The sequence below is a fragment of the Lygodium microphyllum genome, chromosome 7 (assembly GCF_053477565.2).
Source record: "Lygodium microphyllum isolate KBCC chromosome 7, Lygodium_microphyllum_v1.1.10, whole genome shotgun sequence".
In the NCBI taxonomy this organism is placed as follows: domain Eukaryota; kingdom Viridiplantae; phylum Streptophyta; class Polypodiopsida; order Schizaeales; family Lygodiaceae; genus Lygodium; species Lygodium microphyllum.
The window spans coordinates 103455892-103478980 of NC_141141.1; the positions used below are offsets into that span (position 1 = coordinate 103455892).

The 23089-nt window shown below is 40.7% G+C and overlaps 1 protein-coding gene across 1 annotated transcript in view; it reads right to left on the reverse strand.

Annotated features, from left to right (window-relative positions):
• The window catches only part of VCL1 (vacuoleless1 (VCL1)), a 68929-nt gene that overhangs the window by 25409 nt on the left and 20431 nt on the right, over positions 1-23089 (reverse strand). The window contains exon 2 of the mRNA XM_087681767.1: positions 17967-18257. Coding sequence (XP_087537893.1) covers positions 17967-18257 — 291 coding nt within the window. The remainder of the gene's footprint in view (positions 1-17966; positions 18258-23089) is intronic.

A 23089-nucleotide genomic window follows, 5' to 3' on the forward strand; every position in this document is an offset into this window, starting at 1 on the left:
AACAAAACAGTGAGCATCAATATGTTGTGCGTATGATGCAAGGCCAAGACGATAAAATATGGGATACAATGGTATCCAATTTGGAAATCGAGATTCAAGGATATAAAGATAAGCTTGATTTCCAAATAATGAATATGGAAAGAGCTGATATTGCTCTAGGGAGGGAGTGGCTATGGGGACTGGAACCATCCTTAAAACGTAGCTATCACCATAATACACTGGAATTTGAAAGGGATGGTAAGACTTTTGTCATTCAAGGTGAACATGAAGTATCTGATAATCCTTTGCTGTGTTCTACTGAAGTTCAGAAGCTGATAAAGAAGGAAGTTTGTGAGGTATATATGCTATGGTCTCTTCCTGTACAGAATACTTTTACTTTCTGTAATATAAAGCAACAATTTTCTTATGTTTGCGAATTGAATGTTAATAATGAATTGAACAGTTTGTTAGATGATTTTAAAGATGTGTTTCCTTCTGATTTACCTAGTGGTCTTCCACCTGATAGGGGTGAAATAAATCACCCAATTGATATAAATAAGGATACATACCCAATTTCAAAACCACCGTATAGGTTAAGTAAAACACAGCATCAAGAAGTTGAGAGACAAATTAAGGATTACCTGGATAAAGGATTTATTCAACCTAGTAATTCACCTTGGGCTTCACCAATTTTATTGGTAAAGAAAAAAGATGGTTCTATGCGACTTTGTATTGACTATAGAGCACTTAATAAAATAACGGTGAAGAATAAATTTCCTATGCCCAGAATGGAAGATCTTTTTGATCAATTGCAAGGGGCAAAATTCTTCACAAAGATAGACTTAAGATCAGGTTATCACCAAATAAGAATTAAGGCACAAGATATTTCCAAGACAGCATTTCGCACTAGATACGCACATTACGATTTTTTGGTGATGCCTTTTGGCCTCACTAATGCACCAGCTACCTTTATGAAGCTAATGAATAGTGTTTTACGGCCCTATCTAGGACATTTTGTAGTAGTCTTCTTGGATGATATCTTGATCTTTAGTAAATCAAGAGAAGAACATTTGGAACACTTACAATTAGTATTCCAACTGTTAAGAACACATTCCCTTTATGCGAAGAAAACTAAATGTGAATTCTTTGCACAAGAGGTCAAATATTTAGGGCATATAATCTCGAAAGAGGGAATCAACATGGATCCAGAAAAAGTAAGGGCAATTATTGAATGGCCACCTCCACGGAACCTGGAAGAGCTACAGATCTTCCTAGGTTTATCTGGATTTTATCGTAGATTCATTCGAGATTATGCCAAAATAGCTGTTCCAATGACAGACCAACTTAAAGGGAAAGGGAAAAGTTTTAATTGGGGAACAGACCAAAATGAAAGTTTTCAAAAACTTAAGGTAGCTATTGCTACAGCTCCAGTATTATTAATAGTGGATCCCAATAAACCATTTGTGGTTGAAGCTGATGCCAGTGATAAGGCAATAGGCGCGGTCTTATTACAAGAAGGTCGACCAGTTGCTTTTGAAAGCAAGAAATTAGATCGTGCAAAACAGAATTATTCTGTTTATGAGAGGGAACTGTATGCAATAGTACATGCAATGAAGAAATGGAGGCACTATTTGTATGGTGCCAAACTTTTGATTTTATCGGATCATGAAAGCATTAAGTGGCTTAATGATCAACCAGATTTACATGGGCGTAAAGCCAGATGGGCCGAACTCCTCCAAGAGTTCGACTATGAGATAAGATATAGAAAAGGAAAGTATAATATAGTAGCTGATGCACTCAGCAGAATGCCCATCATTAATGAATTGAGTTTTACTCAGTTCACTTCCAACTTGCTTGAATCTTTAAAAGGGAAATGCCAGGTTGATCCGACATATTTCAATATATGGGAAGCAATAAAAAATGGGGATCCAAATGAAAGTGCTTCTACTGAGGAAGGAATATCTGAGGGTGTTCAACTAGGAAATGGAGCATCAGGGGTTGCTCAAACTGGATTCAAGTGGAAGAATTTTACCATTGATAGTGGTTATTTACTCTACAAGGGTAGGGTATGTGTCCCGAAAGATACAGAAATAAGGCGCCAGATACTCTTTGAGTGTCATGATACCCCTAGTGCGGGACATCCAGGAGTTAATAAGACTTATAGTCTTATCAAAAGGCAGTTCTATTGGCCTGGAATGAATAAGGACGTCCTTAACTATGTGGTCAAATGTAATAAATGCCAGGTTAATAAAGCTCAAAAATTAAAAATGGGAGGACTTCTCCATCCATTAGAAATTCCTTCGGGAAAATGGGAGAGTATCTCCATGGACTTTATTGTTGCTCTACCTAGAACACAGAGGGGGCACGACTCTGTGAGGGTAATTGTGGATAGGTTAACCAAAATGGCTAGGTTTATTCCAACTTCAACTGATGTTAAAACACCAGAATTGGCTAGATTGTTCGTAGAGAACATATACCGATTGTATGGCCTTCCGGCAAATATAGTTTCTGATCGGGATAGAAAATTTGATAGCCATTTTTGGCGTGCGGTATTTAGGAAATTGGATACTAAACTTAGCATGAGTACGGCGGATCACCCGCAAACAGATGGGCAAACTGAAAGGGTTAACCAAATTCTTGAAGATATGCTTAGGGCATATGTAAGCAAAAGGCAAACTAATTGGAAAGAGTATTTACCGATAGCAGAGTTTGCATATAACAGTGCCAAACACTCTTCCACTGGATATAGTCCATTTATGTTGATGTATGGATTTCAGCCCAGAGCTCCTTTTGCAGTAGGACTGCATAAGAAAAAGGTTCAGGCAGCTAAAGACTTTTTGGAGGATATGAATAGTATGTTAAAATTTGCTCAAGAAAATATTAAAAAAGCTCAAAATCGAGCTAGAGCATATTCAGATCCTCACCGTAGAGACATCTCCTTTGAAGAAGGAGAATTGGTCTATCTTAAGGTGCCTGAACAAACTAAAACTATGAAAAAGGGACATTGTCCAAAGCTTTCACCAAGGTATTGTGGTCCTTTCATAATACTAAAAAGGGTGGGAGAATTGGCTTACAAGCTCCAACTACCTATTGGTAGTAAAATACATCCAGTTTTTCATGTAAGCAAACTAAGGAAGAAGCTGGGTGATTTGGATAATCTAATTTTAAATGATGATATTGAGGAGTTATTCTATGACCAATCTAATCCACATGAACCAAAAAAAATATTAAATGTTCGTAATAGACGAACGAGGAATACTATTTATCAAGAATGTTTGGTTAAGTGGAAAGATTGTTCAGAAGAAAGCTCAACATGGGAGCGAGTAAGTACTTTAAAGAAAAGGTTTCCTGATTTACAGTTAGACCTTTCAAATATCGTTTTCGAGAACGAAACCGATTCTTAAGGGAAAGGAAATGTGACATTAATGTGACATTAAAAGTGATATTTAATGTCACATTAAGGTCATAAGTGTGGAATGTGACATTAAAAGGGATATTTAATGTTACATTAAGGTAAATTTAGGGGAACATGCACGAGAATGACCGTCCGGGCTCTTGGGCGCCCGAACGGGGTTAAGGGGAGCCTAGAGAGTAAGGGAGTCCAGGAATAGTAGGACTCCAGGAAGTTGACGGCTCGCAAAGGGATCAGGTTTGAGGGCCAGCACTTATCTAGGCGTGGCTGGGAGGATAAACACACTCGTGCTTCCATCATTTTCAAGAGATCTGTCTCCGTCATCTATCACTTACGTAGCTCATTGAAGACAATGTCCAAGTGCTTTCTATCCTCCGTCTCATTCTTTGAATAGGCAATCATGTCATCAAAAAAAGTACCCACAAATGCTCTATGTGGCCAAAAGATGCGATCCATCATCCAATTAAAGTGGCAGGAGCATTCGTAAGTCCAAAAGGCATGACAAGAAATTCATATAACCCAAAAGATGTCCTAAAAGTTGTCTTAGGCACATCCTCCGGTCTAATGCGTATCTGATGATATCCACTTTTCAAATCTATACGGCTGAATATTGCTGCCCCCTGCAATCTATCCATAACATCATCGATCCGAGGGATCGGAAAGCGGTTCTTTATCGTAATCTTGTTCAGAGCACGATAGTCAATGCACATACGCCATGAACCATCCTTTTTTTGTACCAAAAGCACTGGAGAACAGAAAGGAGATGAGCTGGGTTGGATCAGTCCTTTTTCTAACAACTCATTTACCTGACTCATAATCTCCTCCTGTTGGGCTACACTGACTCTATAGGGTGGTTTATTAGAAGAGCTACTTCCAGGGATAAGGTCTATGCCATGATCTTTGGATCTTTCAAGTGGTAGCTGCCCTAGAAGTGACTGAGAGAAGCAATCAGCATACATTTTCAGAAATGGCATGCGATCCTTCTTTAATTTAGACATATTCCCAACATTCTCACTATCATCCTTATCCTTAGCAAAAACTAAATACGCTGAAAGATAATTTTTCATTACTTTAGAAATAGCAGCTGCAGATACAACAGGGACAGATTCCCCTTTTAACTTTACATCAAGTATGAGTGTCTTTCCCTTATGTTAAATACTGATCTCTTTTGCATATGAATTAATCACTGCATGCATAAGGTGGCACCATGGCATACCAAGCAACACATCACAACCCTCAAGTGGAGCAATGTAAAACTCTTCGCTATCCACATATCCCTATATGTGCAACTGAAGCTTTCCAATGAGTGGTATGACAGGTTCTACATGACCCTTACATGCCATTCCAACTTCTCCCATGGCTCCCATCTCATCGTCTTTGATGCATAGACGGACTGCCATGTCAGTAGAGATGAAGTTGGCTCGTGCACCATTATCAAAGAAGATCAATGCATGCTGATCCCTAATTTTGCCCCATGCTCTGCACAACTCAGTAGCATCATCATTGGGCTGATCACTAACAACATTGGGCACCAATCCCACTGATGTTTTAGGCCTTTTACCCTTAGGATCTCCCTGATTTTCTGATTTTGCAGCTTGCTGCCTATTGGGACGGTTCTTTGCAATATGACCCTCCTATTCACAAATAAAGCATTTATTTGCAGCCCTCAATTTCCTACGTTGTGCCGATGTTTTCGAGCCCTTTCTTTGCTGTTTTGGCCTCTTTTCAGGCTGGTTTTCAGATATGCCCCTTTTCTCAGCCTTAAACAACTTTTTATTCGGCTTCTCCCCGCTCTCTTGGAAGCCCGAATCCTTTCCACGCAGCAAAGCATCAGCTGTAGCAGCAGTCTCTATGAGCTGAGACATGCTAGACATGGTGGATTTTTTGCAAAAATCCCTTATTCCTTTGGGCAGCCCACATACATATATTTCCACTTGCTCATCAAGGGGTACCGCACGATAGGAAGTAACGGGCAATAATGCATCCCAAAACTTCTTATTGTATTGCTCTAAATTCTTGCATTCCTTAGCATCAAGCTTATTCCAAGCTATTATGATGTCCACCTCAAAGGTACTAGTCAACCAATTCAATGCAAATATTTGCTTGAATTGTACCCATGTTGACGATGCTCTACCTTGCATCAAGAGCGTGGACCACCACCGCAATGCATTCCCCTTCAAGAAAGTGGCTGCCTTTCAAATCTTAGAGGATTCAGTGAAGTTTCCCCCTGAATAGGCTGCATCAAACTGTTGAATGAAGATCAAAGCTTTCAGCATATCTTAAGCACCACTGAAGGACTCAAACTTCACTACTTTTCCACCCTCATCATAGTCTTTTGCTTCCCCTTTGGGAGTCAAGTTGTCATACATTGGCTACTGCAAAAAGGGTGCATTTGCTGTATTCACATCATGACTAAGCCCAAATGAAGCATTTGGATGGCCAACAGTCATTCCTTGAGACCCATAAGCATTCGGGGGTGCAAATGCATTGACAAACATTCCACTTTGTGCCCCAGACATCAAGCCAATGCTACCATACATAGGGTTTTGCACATTTCCAGCCATACCCGAAAACAATGGGCCTTGCACACAATGCATTGACTGTTGCATACCATAGGGATTTGTGCCATGCATTCCCGTATGCAGCCCTTGGCCAACCATCGCATGAAAAATCGTGCTACCACCAAAGTATCCTGGCTGCCCCATCATAGCATGCATGCCCGGCTGTCCAAAATCCATTGGATTGGCACTTCCATAATGGCCTTGCATTTGCATTCCTTGCCCCATAGGTACCAACTATTTAGCTTCATTGGCCTACAAGGAGCTTCAAGTGAAGGATTTGGCACTACCTTCAGTGCATCTTGCTGTCCCGAAGGTGTAGAAGTTGACTTATTCTTCTTGCCCTTGCTGTCCTTCTTCGGAGCATTGAAAAATCGGGTGAACTGAGGATCATTTGCCAATTCAGCAAAGAGATTTGCTGCTATCCTCATCCGATTCTTGAACTAGTAAAACATTTTCCTCTTCACTTTGCAGGTCATCTACCTCATGACGGCTTGAAAGCCCTGCATCTTGCCCAACAACAACATTTTCAGCTTGTTGTCCATCATGAGAGCCTTGTCCAAGATTAGGCATTGCATTTTCTTCATTCCCATGAGAATGTCCATACTAAGAGGCATCATCACTGCTTGATTCCATCTCACTATATGAAGACATGTTGCTGTAATTTCTCAGTTGAGCACAAAAATCAGCACTAGCACAAAGCTTTCGCTTGCAATCAAGTGCCTCGGGCTCACCAAATCAAGAGATTGAGTGATTATCCCGGCAATAGAACCATGAAACCAGCCTTCCTTCTCGGATAGGGTGGTTTAACCTGATTAAGCACTTAATTACAGCAATTAGCAAATGAACATAAACTGGAATGCTCACTTTACCTTCATAAACTTGGACAGTGGACACCCTGTTGGCCCCAAAACTAGCGCCCCTTCCAGTATTTCTTTAATTTTAATTGCTGATGGATAAATTACAAGCCAAGTTTTCACGATCTCCTTAGCTGATTCAAAAGCCCCTTGCTGTTCTAATAATCAGCAAAGCATTCGAGCAAATTGCCCCTTGATTTTCACCCAGGACTTGCTCTAATGGAATCCCAACTGGTCAAGTGCTGCCCCAAATTCACAATAGATGGGCTGGCATCTGAAATCCTCACAATTCCACAAATTTCCGGTGCTGATTTTAGTGTACAATGCCTTTGACTGATGGCACAGGTCCCAAGGTAGTTGCTAAACCCTAATTACTGCTGTAATTTAGGGTTTACAACAGTAAACTCTCTGCTATCCACCAAATTTGGCTGTACTCTGCTACCCATGGCTGAGAATTGCTGAGAATACTTGAGTAGAGACTGGAGGAGATGAGAGAATGTTGTAGAAAGAGAGAAAATCAGCTGAAATGTATCTTCTGATTCGTAGCTCTGATGACAAATTTGATGGCACCAACAGCTTCAAAAGGGGGGTAAAACACCAGCTCAGTTAGCGAGCCCTCCTCTCCTACCGCCGCCTCTCTTGAGGCAGAAGGGAAAACCTGCTACCCCCTATCCTGTCGCGGCGCGCAATCAGTCATCGTCGCCTCTCAGAGCCAAATCTGATCACCTCCTCTCCCTCCATCAAGCTCCGAATGGCTGCCATTCAGCTTCCACCACCCTCCAACAACCTTCTCCCTAGTTGCATGGGAAAGTTTTGCCAAGTAGCAGCCTTCCTAATGCATTTCCAGCCATTATATTAATTTTTCAGAATTAATTAATTCTGAAAATTAATTTCAACCCTTTTGACCCTGCCCAAAATTAAACATGCCCATCTGTAATGAAATTGGCTAGGCCATTTGCAACTTGGAGTGGTTCCCAACCTCTGTTGAACCTTTGCTAGTCCCTAGTGTCACCACTGACACTTAATGGCCAAACAATTGTCCTAAGGTTCAATCTGGCACCAACTAACCACCAAAACCCAATTGGCATAACTTAACACAACTTTTGCCTTTAACACCCACTGCATCCTCGGGATCCTTGGTCCGTTCCTATGAAATAACTGCCATATGCATCACATGTGCTAAACAACCTTGCACATTTAATTAGTAACTTAATCAAATGTTACTAGCAAGATTAAAGCATATCAAAATTTCACGTCCCCGTGACATTTAGCTATTTGCAGCCATTTTCTACTTGGTAGTCATATATAGCATCATCTTCCCTCCTTCCTTGGTAGGTGCACACTCTGACTCCGTCATCTTCCTCTATCTCCGGTGTTGTCGTCATTATCAACCTAATCTAGTGCCCTCACTGATGCTAAGGGCTGCGTGCAAGGACTGATCAGTCCTCCTTCTGTATTCAGCATTTGTTCCTTGTTCAGTGCAAGTTTCTTTTCTTCTCTTGCAGATTGTCTCTCTCTCTTCCTTTGTGTTTGAGTTCTTTCTTCCATTGCGCACTCTCATGCATTCTATCACCTAAGTTTGAGATATGACTGGAATGTTCCTTGTGACTCACTAGCTTGGTTTTGATTTTGTTTTTGTTTCGATTTGAATTTTGATTTATGGGTTTTGTTTGCCCTTGCCTTGCTATCCCTTTTGAGAAGTGGCAATGAAGGTCCCCTCCAAAGGTGAAGGACCATGAAATTGATTGAACAGCTAAGCATAACATAGTAGCTAACATTCAAATTCATATAAGCTAGGCATGATAGCCTGTGAGATTACATGTTGTACAAAATGAAAGTATTTCCTCAACAATTTATTTAGAAACAACGTGATCTGTGTAAAGATATGCTAGGGTTTGCACTAAGGAAACATAGCATGTACATTGTACAACCACAACTGAAACACATAGACTTAGACAATGACAAGCAAAACTCAAACCCTAAACGCAAAACACAAAAACAAAATTCAAAACTTAAACACAAAGCCAAATACAGAGAGAAGTAACTTTAAAGTAAATGAATGTTGTAAATGAATGTAGAAGTGTACAGAATGCTCAAGGGAAAAGCAATGGACAGTCGGAGAGTGACATTCACTGGAGATGGATCCCAAGTGTTGTGACCACCAATCAAAGTAACAGAAGGCGAGGAAACACCAAATGCTAATCACCAGAGTGAGGAGAGATTGAGGCAACTGCAAAGGATGATGCCTAGTAATGTGGGCGAGGCTGCAAAATGCAGCAATAGAACGTCCTAGTAGAACGCGCCAAAAGAATGCCACAGTAAAACTCTGCAATAGAACACCAAGTGGAGATGGTGGATAGTAACAACGAAATGTAATGTCCTCCGATAGGGATATGAGTAGTAGAGGCAAGAAGAAAGAAGGGTGAATGAATGAAAGAGGGGTGAGAACTTACACAAAAGGAATGAGGCTGAATGGTAAGCAACTTGTCTATTTATAGATGTTGAAGGGTGCCCCAAAAATTAGGGTTTTGGGAGGCCACTGAAACTCTCAAACCGCACATCAATTTTGCACTTTTCATTAATTAAGTATGTTTTGGGACTGTTTAACGATGCTTATCAGCTATAAAGTGTGTTTTAGCTCAACACCCCCTCTCATGCCCAAAACTGAGCCACAAGGAAAGGCCGGCAATGTTTACCTCAAGGTATCCCACCCCAAAGCAACTAGGACATCGGACAAAGGATGCACATCAACCACCCAATGGCCTACCAAGACTACAAAGGCGATGGTTATCTAGCCAAGGAAGTCCAAGTTGTCACCCCAAAGAGGACAACGCATCAAATAAAGGGCGCTTGTTGGTTGCCTCATGGCCTACCAAGCTCTACAAAGGCAAATGGAACCACATTGAACTTTTTTTTTGTTAAAAGTTAATTTTAGGGATTGCGGCCGATGAATCAATAGTGACCCAAAAGACGAGAGTGGAGATGGTACACCTAACACATCACAAAACAATACGAGCTTACCCATCCACTCGAGGATGTCGATGATGAGGGAAAGGTGATAAAGTATCATATGAAGGATGGTGGTGTAATCTGCCGGTGGAAACAGCTTAGGATCCATCTAGTGGTACACTACATAATGGGATGTATACTATGCTACATTCTAAAAAATGCTCATGCAGCAGGTGCCACTTGGACAATGTCCCTCATGGAAAAGATGATAAAATCATGCAATGCACAGGGAAAGGTGCAATGAAGAGGGAGGGGAAAGGCTGATGTAGAAGACAAGTGCCGAAACCTGTAAAATACCAAGAAGGGTAGAAACCCTCTCTCAACCTGGATGTCAATGCGGAAGAAGGAAGAGACGCTTGAGGATGTCAATCTTCATATGGTGCCAAGAACCATGTGGATGAAGATAATAAAGCATCCCTACTAGAAAAGCAAGGATAGAAGGCAATTCTACCGAGAAAGATAGGAACCCCTCTCAACCTAGATGTCAATGCCGAAGAAGAAAGAGGAACTTGAGGATATCGGTCTTCATGTGGTGCCGAGAACCATGTGGATGAAGATGATGAAGCATCCCTATTGGAAGAGCAAGGACAAAAGGCACCTCCATGATAGCATCAAGAGAGATGTTGCATGATCCGCCAAAAGAGGGAAAGCCTCCATGCTAATAGAAGAGTGAAACTCCAAGATGAAACCACAAAAGGAATGATGCACAGCTCTTATCTCCAACTCAGGAAGAACTAGTACAAACTTACATGTGAGTCCTACATTGAAACACAAAACCCCACAAAAGAGATCATAATTTGCAAGCATAGAGACAAGTAGTGAGATACTCCAAAAAAACAACACTGAAAGGATAGAAAAGCAAAGCTAAGTGCAATGCAATGAGTAGTATGTAAGTATACAGCAGAAATCTAAAAAGAGAGAGGCTACATGTATGACTACTATCGCATACGGTGAGATGTGGATGCCCTAGGAATGGATGCATAAAGTACAATAGGTGAGCCACTAGCATACCAATTAGCTAATCCTTCAAGAGTAGTAAAGGAGATAGGCTATTGAGGCTTTCCACCTGCCACATGTCCAGTAGCCATTGGGACTAATGGAGCAAATGGTGCAATAGTAGGAGGTCTAGCCCTACCAATGTGGAGACAATCGCAGCAACTCGCTTTGGTTGTCTAGGTGGGAGACCTTGGACCTTGGTACGACACTTCTTGTACACATGGCCCAACCTCTAATAGTGTGTACAAAATCTGTTTTTCTTAGGAATTTGTTGCCAAAGGGATCATGTTTCTTTGGTTCCATCAAAGGAAGGAATGTCACCCTTGTTTTAGTTTGCCTTCACTTCTTGCGAGTTCTTGCCACTTTTGGTTTTTCCTCCAAAAGAAAAGGCAACCAACCCTTGCCCTCTAAATGGATATATGTGAAGGACTTCTTGTGAACTTAATCATGCAGATAACGCAAAAACTGGCACTCAAACTCGTACAAGGTTAGCAATCTAGATAGTGATATAATATGTTAGGTAAAATTGAAGTATTTGTTAGGCAACTTATTCAAGAAAATCGTGACATGATCACTCAACGAGTAATTGCAGATATTCATCCAACTTAACTTTCAAATCATCCCCGTCGTTAATGGAAAACTCTTGAAGCTCAAACTCGAGATTGATACGTCAAGTGCGATCTCGGACTACATAATGGCCAATGAGATGACTCCAACGCTTAGATACGAGGGAAAAATGTTGTAACAGAGAGTGGAACTCAAGAAGCAACCCCTACATTAACTCAACATTAGCAGTGGCATTGCAGCTCTCCATTGAAAGATATCATCAGGTCCCAAAGATCCTAAGATTCAAGCACTTATTGCATGAAGTTCGACCAAGTGGTAAATTTTGACCCATTAAAACGAGTCTTATCCGTGGAGGCATTCTTGGCCATTTGAAATAGGAGTGGTAGTGCTAGAAAATAGAGAAGGAGTGTAATGGGGATAGAGTGGATAGGAGGGATAGGGTAGGGGAGTGGAGTACACTTCGGAAGCAATCCCAAAGTGCCCACCATGTATATGAGAAGTGTGCACAACGGATCCACATGTGGGCATAAGCGGACTAGGTATAGACATGGTAACTGACTCAGGAGCCCAAGATGGAGGCTTAGGGACACATGGAGTAAAGGATGAAAATCCCTGTGTAGGAGTGACCCAAGGGATATGTGACGACAATCCTTAAGTAGATTATGAATATCCCTACGTCTAAAAGGTTGTGTGGGGGGGATTGTCAATGTCTGGGGGTAGTGAGCGGGAAGCCCATCACAGCTGTCCCAGAGTGTAAGGATGTGGAAAAATGGGAGTATAGAAAAGGTACAATATTAAAGGGTAGCATTCCCCCTAATGATGCACAAAGTGCAGTGAATGGAGGGTAGGTAGATAGTGGGATGGGAAATGAGAAAGTGTGTTGAGTTGAGATGGAAGATCCAAGCCCTAGTATACTTTGAGCAGAAGTGGAGTGCAATCCTAGGGTTTGGAATGAAAATGTGAGTAGATCAGAATGTGAAGAAGATAGTGGTGGGATGGGAGGGAGTTGAGAAGTATGGTTTACTTGCTCAAATGAAACAAATGGTAGATATATACTTGATGAAGGGTATCTACTTCGAGAGCCTCCTCTGTTAAAGTCAACATACTAAAAACCACCCGAATCCTGCACACCAAAAGGAGAAACAAAAGAGGATTTTGGTTCATATGACTCAAAAGTGTTATACAAACCTGACATAGGGCCTAGCTGAGATTAAGGAGATGTGATCGCCAGACATGCAAAATGTCGTGGTCCCTCCAAGATCAAGGAGATGGCCAGTCTCACCAATCAGTCCAAATGGAGTTGTAGCACTTGTTGGAGAAGTGAAAACCAAACTGTACGTGATGTGCAAGTACTTTTCAAACTCTTCCTCTATAAGACGATGAAAACATGGAGAAGAAGATAGTAAATATGAAGATATGTTTGCCTCCTCCTCGAGACCATAATGTCTTCTCAGAGCCTCCTCGAGTCGTGTAAGTCTCGCACAAAGACTAGCCTCCATAATCACCACAGGATACTCTTTAGATGAGCATCGGCTCTAATACCATGTGAAGAGGGTTTGCACTGAGAAAACACAGCATATACAACCACGACTGAAATACAAAGACTCAGACAATCACAAGCAAAACTCAGACCCTGAACGCAAAACGCAAAACACAAATGTAGAACTCAAAACTCAAACACAGAGACAAACATAGAGAGAAGAAACTCTAAAGTGAGTGAATGTTATAAATAAATGTAAGAGTATACCGAATGCCCAAGGGAAGAGCAATGGAGTGTCGGAGAGTGACGTCCACCGAAGACAAATCCCAAGTATTGTAACCACTAGTCGAAGTGATGGAAGACAAGAAAACACCAAATGCTTATCACCAAAGTGAGGAGAGACTGAGGCGACTATAGAGGATGATACCTAATGATGTGGGTGAGGCTGCAAAACACAATAATAGAACACCACAGTAAAATGCTACAATAAAACATGGCATTAGAACGTGGCAATAAAACACCGCAATAGAACACCACCGTAGAACACCACAGTAGAACACGGCAATAGAACACCAAATGGAGATGGTGGATGGTAACCACGAAATGCAATGTCTTTCAATAGGGATATGAGCAGCAATAGCGAGAAGAGAAAAGTGTGAATGAATAAAAGAGAGGTAAAAACATGCACAAAAGAGATCCGGCTGAATGGTGGGCAGCCTGTCTATTTATAGATGTTAAAGGGTGACCCAAAAATCATGGTCTTGGGGAACCACTGAAACTCTCTCGAACCATGCACTAATTTTGCATTTTTCATTAATTAAGCATGTTTTGGGGCTATTTAAAGATGCTAATCAGCTATAAAGTGTGTTTTAGCTTAACAACCTAGTCATCAAAGCACTTCGAAGTCCCCCGTAGTAGAGAACTCAACAAGAAGTTGTTGAAACTCAACCAACTTAACCTTAAAGTCATCCTAATCAGTGATTTTAAAGTTTTGGAATTCATGGTTAAGTGTAATACGACAGGTCCTATCAAAGCCACATAGCAGTCAGTCAAGTGTACCCATCACTCAAATGCCAACTCAAAGTGCTATAACTGAGAGTGAAACTCAAGGTAAAGACTTTGAATCAACTCAACTATGGCAGAGGCATTCCTAGACTTCCATGAATGAACAACCTCACATGGAACAAGTATGGGATCTGGTTTGGATTCCAACCCCGACACAAGATCCCAGAGGGTATACATTGCTGCAATAAAGAGCCATTGTATCACCAAGTTGTCTTTCACAGCAAGGAATAGTGGATTAAAGTTGGATTCTATCACAAAAGCAATACATGAGAGCAAAGTTCTTACTAGTGGTACACATGCTATTGGATACAAACAGGATATACAAACTCAAAAGAAAAGTTGATGGCAATGTTGAATCAGTATCAATACACCTTGTGGTAAAATGCTATGGTCCAAGAGTTAGCAACATGGAATTGATTCTAAAGAAAAGAATTACATCAATCTCATGAATGACAATGATTAGAAATGAGGTTGGTATTTAATGTTTTAAAAAGATGGGAGAATTCATGAAAAAGAAACAGATCTTCTTCTTGCTCTAAACTTTGGGAAAAGAGGAATATGAAAAATATTGGATGACATGGCTGCCAAAAATGCATACGTGACAATGCATGCTGCCAAGTTTGAATTGCAGATAGAGAAAGTCCCTATGAATGTTATGGCTGGTCAGAAAGCTGAGATATGATCTCATGCGATGCATACAACTAAGAAAGGCAAAATATCAAGGGATGAATCAACTAATGCAAGTACAAGCAGCGTAGCATGATAGGATGGGACTCACCTGATGGATTCCTTCTTAGTAAGCCTAAGGCTTACAGTTCACCCTACTCCTAAGCATGTAATAGAGGATGTATCTCAAGAAAAAAAATAGGATGGGAAATAGGATGGGAAGAAGAAGGGTAAAGAGTCTGGTTACAAGCTGTACTCCAACAATGAGACTGCAACAGATATAGAGAGTGCCTCAGTTGGATGTCAAGACAACATTCTTGAATGGTGATTTTCATAAGTTTGTTTATAATGTAACTCAGCTACCTAATGTTCAGGAAAAAAGGCATGAGCACAAAGTTTGTTGTTTCCAAAGGTGCTTTATGCATTGAAGCAAGCACCTCATGCTTGCTTTGGGATGATACATTATTTCATTCACCTTGGTTTCACAAATAGCCCAAGCAAGAGCACCTTATATGTAGACGAGCACAATGAGATCATGATTATTTGTGATCACAATAGTGGTCATGGCTCAATCATTTCAGCTGAAAAGCTAATGCCCCTATTGGTTCTTGATTTAGCTAAAGATGCATGCATTCACACATGCACACTTTTTTTTGTAGAACCATCGTTCATTATCTTGTTAAGCCAAAATTTACAGGAACAAATTGCCTCTGCAATGCAACAACTATACCAAAGCCTGTCTGTAGCAAAACAAATGATGCAAAGGTCACATAAAAGATTACTAAGTACCATCCACTACTTCAATGTCCAATGCAGCTTTTTCAAAAGGTTGTGGAGGATTGAAGATGGAACATTGGGCTTCGTAGTACAATTGTCCTCTCAGCTAAGGCAGATTGATTGATTGATCTTCTCTGAGACAGCTATAGTCAAAGATGGCAAGAATATGTCAAGAAGTGCAAACTTCAAAAGCACCAGCAACTTTATTGCTCAATCTAACATTCAAAAGCTGAAGTTTGCTGCTTCATCATTATCATATTAAGGTCCTATATCTCCTCTATGGTAAAACAAAGCCATCGAGCTGTAGACAAACTCCAAGGAAATTTAAAAATGAAAATAGCTTTTTTGAACCAACGGTTGGGGGGGTGGGTGTGTGTTTGTTGTGGGTGTGGTGATGGTGGTAAGCGTGTGCATGCAAGAGGTTGAATACTGAATTCTATAGAAAGTACAAGAAACTTGAATCTCATGCCTACACCAACAAAGGTGGAGTAAAGGTAAATGGCAGTTTCTGCTAAACTGCCACAATAGCATATATGTGTAGCAAAAATGTGATGCCAACTGCAGTTTCAAAAGAAGCCATGTCTGTTCAAGAAACAATTACCCAGTGTAGTGCTCTATAACTTGTTCCTTTTTTTTGGCTCTGTGGTGGTGGGTGGGTGGTGTTTTGTTGTGTGGTGGTGGTGGTGGTGTGTGGGTAGTAGGGCGACAGCGGTTGGGTTGGGTGGTTGTGGTGGGTGGGTGGGACCGTGTGTGGGTATGGTATGTCTGCGGTGGCGCGTTGTCAAAGAGTTTATTGTTCATAATATAAATCATGAGATTCCTATGAACACAGAAGAACTTTACTAGGATTTATATGAGAAATTTTCATACATAACTCAGTCATTGTTACCCAACAACCAACTTAGATATCACTTAGTTACATAAGTTCATTTGTATTTGTCATACAATTTTCAGTTGTACCACATATATTGATAAAAAATTAAGTCTATAAGAACCTATAACTTGATCAGCTGCTGGAAGTAATTGACAGTCTGCAGGATAAATCACATTGATTCAAGTGGAAAATATGGTTAGAACTCAAGAAAAATGCTAAAAGTCCACTAGGTTCATGGGGGACCTGAAGTAATGAACTAAAGTGACCTGTAAGTGACCAAAGTAGGTGAAAAAGTGAAGTGGGAGCTGAGCAGGATGCAACCCGCATTTTTCGGTGCAAAATGCGGGCCTACATACCTGCAACAACTGGAGAAGACTGTGAGCTATGGTGCATGCTTTGGAGCATGCAAACTGAAGGCAAACTAGAGCTGAAGATGAAGATACAAACAAGAAAGGTGAGAGCTCCTCTTACCCGTCCATTTGGTCTGACGAAAATGAATGGTATGACAGTCTATAAAAGGGGGAAATCTGAGAGAAAAGTATTCAGCCTGCTCTTATGTATGTCTTCTCTCATTTTATTTACCTTATTCATGGTCCAATGAAGCCCGACTTGTACCCAAGTACTTGAGTGACTTTGGGGCAAGCAAAGGGGGAAAATTTTGAAAGTGTATGGGCTGTTATGGGCTGAAAAAACCAGTCATAAACAGGGCAGCCCACTGTTCTTGTCCATTTTGTTGAACAAACAAGTGATCCATGAGGTTGTAATAGAAGAAATTGACCTCTTATCATCAGAGCTTTACTCATTAATGATTAGAGGAGCTTATTCTTAAGTTTATGTACACTTTTTGAGCTTGATTATGGGCTGGAAATTTCTGTTTTAAAACAAGGCTGTAGTTAAATTTATGCTCCATCAATGCATTTCATGTACTATTGGTCTATGTCTTGAATGTACTTGAGTCTACCATCAAATACTTGTTTCTTGGAGTTGTAATCCGTCTATGTACATGAGATAGAAGCCCTTTGAGCTTGCATTTGGTATATGCATTTGGATTAAAATCTGAGAATATCCTTTATGTAATGGCTTATTTTTCCCAATGTATTTGATGTAATCAAGTTAAAGGCATTCATTCCATTCATATATGCTAAATACACAGAAAAAGCTTGATATCTTCTTCTTCAACTAAGTCATTTCTAAAACCCGAATCTTGTCAAACTCCATTCTTTTTCCCTTCTCCAAACCTTGAATCCCACACTCTTCTTCTGCTCTAAGCCCCGGTGGTAGACCTTCAACCCCTAACACGACGACAGCGTGTATGCATGCAAGAGGTTGAATGCTGAATTCTAGTAGAAAGTACAAGAAACTCGACTGTCATGCCTACACCAATAGAAGTTAAGGTAAATGGTAGTTTCTCCTAAACTGCTGCAAGTATGTACGTGTAGGCAAAATGTGATGCCAAGTGCAATTTCAAAAGCCATGACTGTTCCCAAAACAATTACCAGTGCGGAGCTATTTAACCTATGCCATCATACCAGTAAAGCACTTGTTCAGACCTTAAACATCAAACTTATTATTTCTCGGTAGACAAATTTCAATGCTTCTCATTACACATGATGACTTCAGGATGGTATTAGAAATCGTTTTATCCAAGCATTCAATTTTGCATGAGCTGATTCTAGCAAAATATAATCAGGCAAAGTAGTATCTGGAAGTACAGCAAAGTTCTTACTTTGGCACTGCGTCTATCAAAATGATCGAGAGCATCATACAGCATAGCAGCAGGTGATGTGCTTCCAATCTTGAATATTGAGACCGTAGAATCTGGAACACGTTGTAAAAACTCCATGCATGAATTCGATAGGATACGAACTCCATCACATTCGGGGATAAGGACAAGCGGCTCCTCACATGAGTACCTTACTGAATCACCATAAGGACCCACCATTAACAAAGAGTCTTCCCAATAAAGAAGGACACTATCAAGTCCACACCATATGAGTTGTTCTGGAGGCAATGCAGACTGCAATATTGAAGATTATCAAAGCAATCATTGCAAAGTATTAGCTACCAATCATCTGCTGAAAATGAAAGAAAGGAAATTAAGTCAAAGAAAGCAAAAATCCAACTGCCTCAACAAGCAGTATATATATACTCTCTTGTCATTAGACATGCATTCATTCCACGATGAACCTTATTAATACAGAACAGAATCTAGCACAACTCAATGTTCAGTCATGAATAGACTGCAACTCAATAAGCATAATACCATTTTCATGGTTCCATCTCAAACTACCAGAATTATGTTCTTTTCACTAACAACACATTCATTCCACCATGAATCTTGTGGATGGCATCAAGCTCAACTCACTATTTTTTTATCATGTCATGAAAAAGCAGACTGCAGATTGTTTACCCACTCAACAGGTTATTGATTTCATGGCTCTTTATGATTAATAACCATTGTTGCAATAACCCTGACTTTCTCTTTGAAAATTCATAACCACTGGTCATTCACGTTGCAAACAGGAGTTGGAGAATGCGTAAACTTAAACCAATGGTATGCTCCATATCTAGACTTCTGGCTGGTATCTTGTCTTTTGGGGAGTGCTTATTGGATTCTTTTAAGACAATCTGGTACTTCTCAAAGCACGTCTTGCCATACCTTTGTTCAAGTTTAACTTAAGGGCCTTACATGTGTAACCTGATACATATAGATCATACAATGGTCAAAAACCTATGGAATCATGCACATTAGCTACAATATGTTATATAACCATGCTCTGATGTTAAGCTTGCCTAACAAGGAGCAGGCATCTACTGAGGCGAGAGCTGGACAGCCAACTGGGTAGCCAATTGGGGGTGGCCAATGCTCAAAGTTGAGGAGGTTGGGATGTTGAGCTACCAAAATCAGGACTTGCATTAACATTAAATTGTCATGCATTAAAGCCAATTTTGCTCCTAAAAACAAGACCAAAAAATCTTCACTTATGTTAAAACTTATAGTATGAAAATGCCCAAATATCCCCTAAAAATGGATATATTGCCGGCATTCTTTCACCCCCTCACACTCTCTCTATTGAGTCTCCTCATAACCGAGTGCTTTCACTCTCCATCCACTAGCCAATCCCCTGCATTTTGAGTGGTGGACCACCACTAGGGCTGCTGCCCAGCCACTGCCCAGTACGCCTATGCTTCTGCCCAACCAAGAGAAGATCTGCCTAGTCCACCAGGTTGTTGCCTTACTCCATCCAATTGCCGCCGACGCAAACAAGCTGCTGCCCAATGCCCAAGCACTGCCACCTATTAAACAGAATGAGAAATGAGCTTAATAATTTTATTAAAGTGAACTCTAATTATTGTACCACTACCTCTTGGCACAATGACCATGTACATGCACGGGCAGTGAAGAATTTGACACTAGGGCATTACATTGGACCAATGTACATGCTACATGGTAAAAGGACACGGCAAAAGGAACAAGGTTCCCTATGAAACTTTCCTTAAATTAGAAGTTTGCACCTTAGAATTCATGATCCTTTGAAAGTCTTGCCAAGTAAGCAGCTCACTTAAGTTATAAAGCAAGGCATGAGCTTAAGTTTGGTCAAATGAGCAACTCACTTATGATTAATAACCCAAGCATCAGTTAGCTCTTAATCAAAAACAAGATTGGATTAAGGAGTTGTTGCCTACTCATTTAGAAAGCTGATCTTGGCTATATGCAGTCTCTCTCTCTCATATTTGAACAGCCCAAGTTTGGAAAGAGCTATTCTTCTCTTCTTCACTATAAAACTTGCAAGTTTCAGCAATGAAACATGACTAACAGCATGTATGGAGTAAGGAGAACAGCCAATCTTCTCATCTCAGCATGGGGAACCCATTGGGCAGCTTTGTAACTCCATATATAGCAAGGTATGCTATTGTTTCTTATCTAAATTTCATCAAAATGGGTTATTACAGCGCAAGGGGCTAAGATCCTCTCTTCTAGCCTTGTGCACTTTCTAGACAACTTTTCACGAATAAAGTGATTTTCTTACAATTTCATCACGAAAAATCCCTCTGTTTCTGAGAGGAATAGTACAAGATTACATGGGGACTATGCGAGACAATTGTCAAAGCAAATGCTCCATGAAATGCTCGTTGTTATTTTTAGATATTGGCAAGCAGAAGTGTTCATATGCAACCCCACCTCATCTAGTGGGTTGCATTCTACCTATTTTGATTCTACTTCTTCTACAGCCAGTCACCCACCTTTTGGAGGTTATTGCCAATGTTGACACAGTTTGCCTATTGCTATATTTGCAGCAATTGCCAACCCTAGAGTCACCTCTTGGCTGGAAGCTACTACCCTCTTACTGCAAACTCATGTGTTTTGTTGTTGATTCCCCTAGATGTTGCTTTTTACTTTAGCATCAGCTATAGAGAATTACCTTTTTCTCCCTTCACTATAGTCCACATCAATCCATTGTCTTTTTCAACATTCCCCTACCTCCAAGATTGTGTTTCACTCCCTCCATGGTAATCATCATCCGTTCATTCTCTTGATTTCTAAGTTCATTCACTACTCGAGTTTGTCATACAATCTATTGACCCTCCTACAAATCCAACCATTTCTTTACATGGTATCAGAGCAGAATTGCTCTCAAAGCTAAAGATCCTTGTTCTCTGGGAAAACCACAAGTTGCACAAAGCAACAAGACCACTATCAACTCACATTCCTTCTCTCCATTTTGCTATGACTTTCAGAGGACTACATTTCCTCCCTCCCACACTCCAATTACAAGTTTACAACCAATGTTATACTTTTCCCCCTCAAGTCACAACAAGGACCATTGGATGCACCTATTGTGGTAAGAAAAGTCACTCCATCTCAAATACTTGTCATCAAATATTACTCCCTACCCCACCAAAGTATATGTGCCTTTTCAAAGGCACTCCTTGTGCCAACGTGTTCTAGGCAGCATAGATCATTTTGCATTGGCTATCCAAGTTCTATGCTCAAGGCAATAAGATGCCCACAACATGTGCTAAGCCCTTATGAGCACATCAAGACATTGACAATGAGTCATCTTACAAACCACCACAACGAGCTACAAAGGTTTTCCCTACCTACTTTCAATTTCAGTAACTTTCTTGACACTTGGCTTCAAAATCCTGGATACAAATTTCATGAATCATCACATGCATGGAAGAGATCATTTGTGATATCCCTCCCTCCCATCCGCATACAAATGGATGTAAATATTGCTCTCTTACATGGTGATCTGCATAAGGATATATATATGCAATAATCAAAAGGTTTTGTGGCCAAGGGGCAGGAAAAGATAGTATATAAACTCAATAAAAGCTTATATGGGCTGAAACAGGCACCGCGTGAACGGTATCATAAGTTTGATACATTCATGAAACCACAAGGACTCAAAAGGAGTCAAGTGGATCACTGCTTATATACCAAAAAGGCAGCAAATGGCAGCCTTATTATGCTGGTTTTACTGTGGATGACATGCTCATTGGTGGTAGGGATGATCATGCTTTGGACACGTTGAAGTAGAACCTACATAGCAACTTTGACATGAAGGATATGTGGCTACCACTAAGGCATGCAAGGAGGCTTTATGGCTTTTACGACTGGTGGGAGAGCTTGGCCTTACCAAGACCCCTATCCTCCATTGTGATGGTCAAAGTGCTATCATGCTAGCACGAAACTCCATCTTTCATGCAAAGACGAAGCACATACAGGTGAAGTATCACTTCATCAAGGATGTACTTAACAGCAAGAGCATTTAACTTGTCAAGGTACATACAGATGATAACCTTGCAAATCTTCTAACAAAAGGTCTTCCAGCAGAGCAGTTTGCTCATTGCCGAAAAATGATGGGAGTTGAATAGTATATGTATTTCAACTTTGTACATACTTAGACTTAGTTGATTCTTTTCTTCAACCTTAAGCCACGCTGCGTTTATGTGGGAGGTTGTTGAGAATTAAAGGACACCGTGCCTTTTATACATGCTCAAGTGTGAATACACCCTTAGCACTTGTACTTTACATATATCTATCACAAAAACCTAAAAGAGGTACAACTCATTTTTTGTACCCACACATCGTGCATCTCACACTCTCTACTACAGCTCTCTCTCTCTCTCTCTCTCTCTCTCTCTCTCTCTCTCTCTCAACCATTACCATTACTGGCCATCGCATCTCCACTGCACACCCATCACTTCAACTACCTAAAAAACATTTCAATTTCATTCAGCACATTATCTCATTGTCTCGATTGCCGACCTTCTATGAGTTCAAGTGTCAATTCTTACATCATGCAAGGTTGCAAAATAAGGTCCACAAGAAGTCCTCCACATACTCTTATTCAAAGAACAGTTTGGTTGCCTCTTCTTCGCAATAGAAGATTGGAGATGGCAAGAACTCACAAGGGTATATAAAAACAAGGGTGACACCCCTTCCCTAGATGGAACCAAAGAAACAAAACCCATATGGCAACAACTCCCTAAGAAAAATAGGTTTTGCACACACTACTAAAGATCAAGCCATGGGGACGAGGAGTGTGGTACCAAGGCCCAAGGTCTTTCTCCTAAGAAACCTCGACAGACGATTGTGACTGCCTCCACTCCTGCTAGACAACCCAATGGGGCTACGCCTCCCGCTTCTACCCCACTTGCTCCTTCTGCCCCAAGGGCCGCCGAACATGTGGCACATGGATAGCCTTACCAACCCATATCTTTCAGCACTCCTAAGGATTAGCTAATTGGTCTGCTCGTTTCTTACCCATTGTACTCTTTACATCCATTCCTAGGCCATTCTCTTGTTGGTAATAAAGCCTCATTGTGCCTTTCACGGTG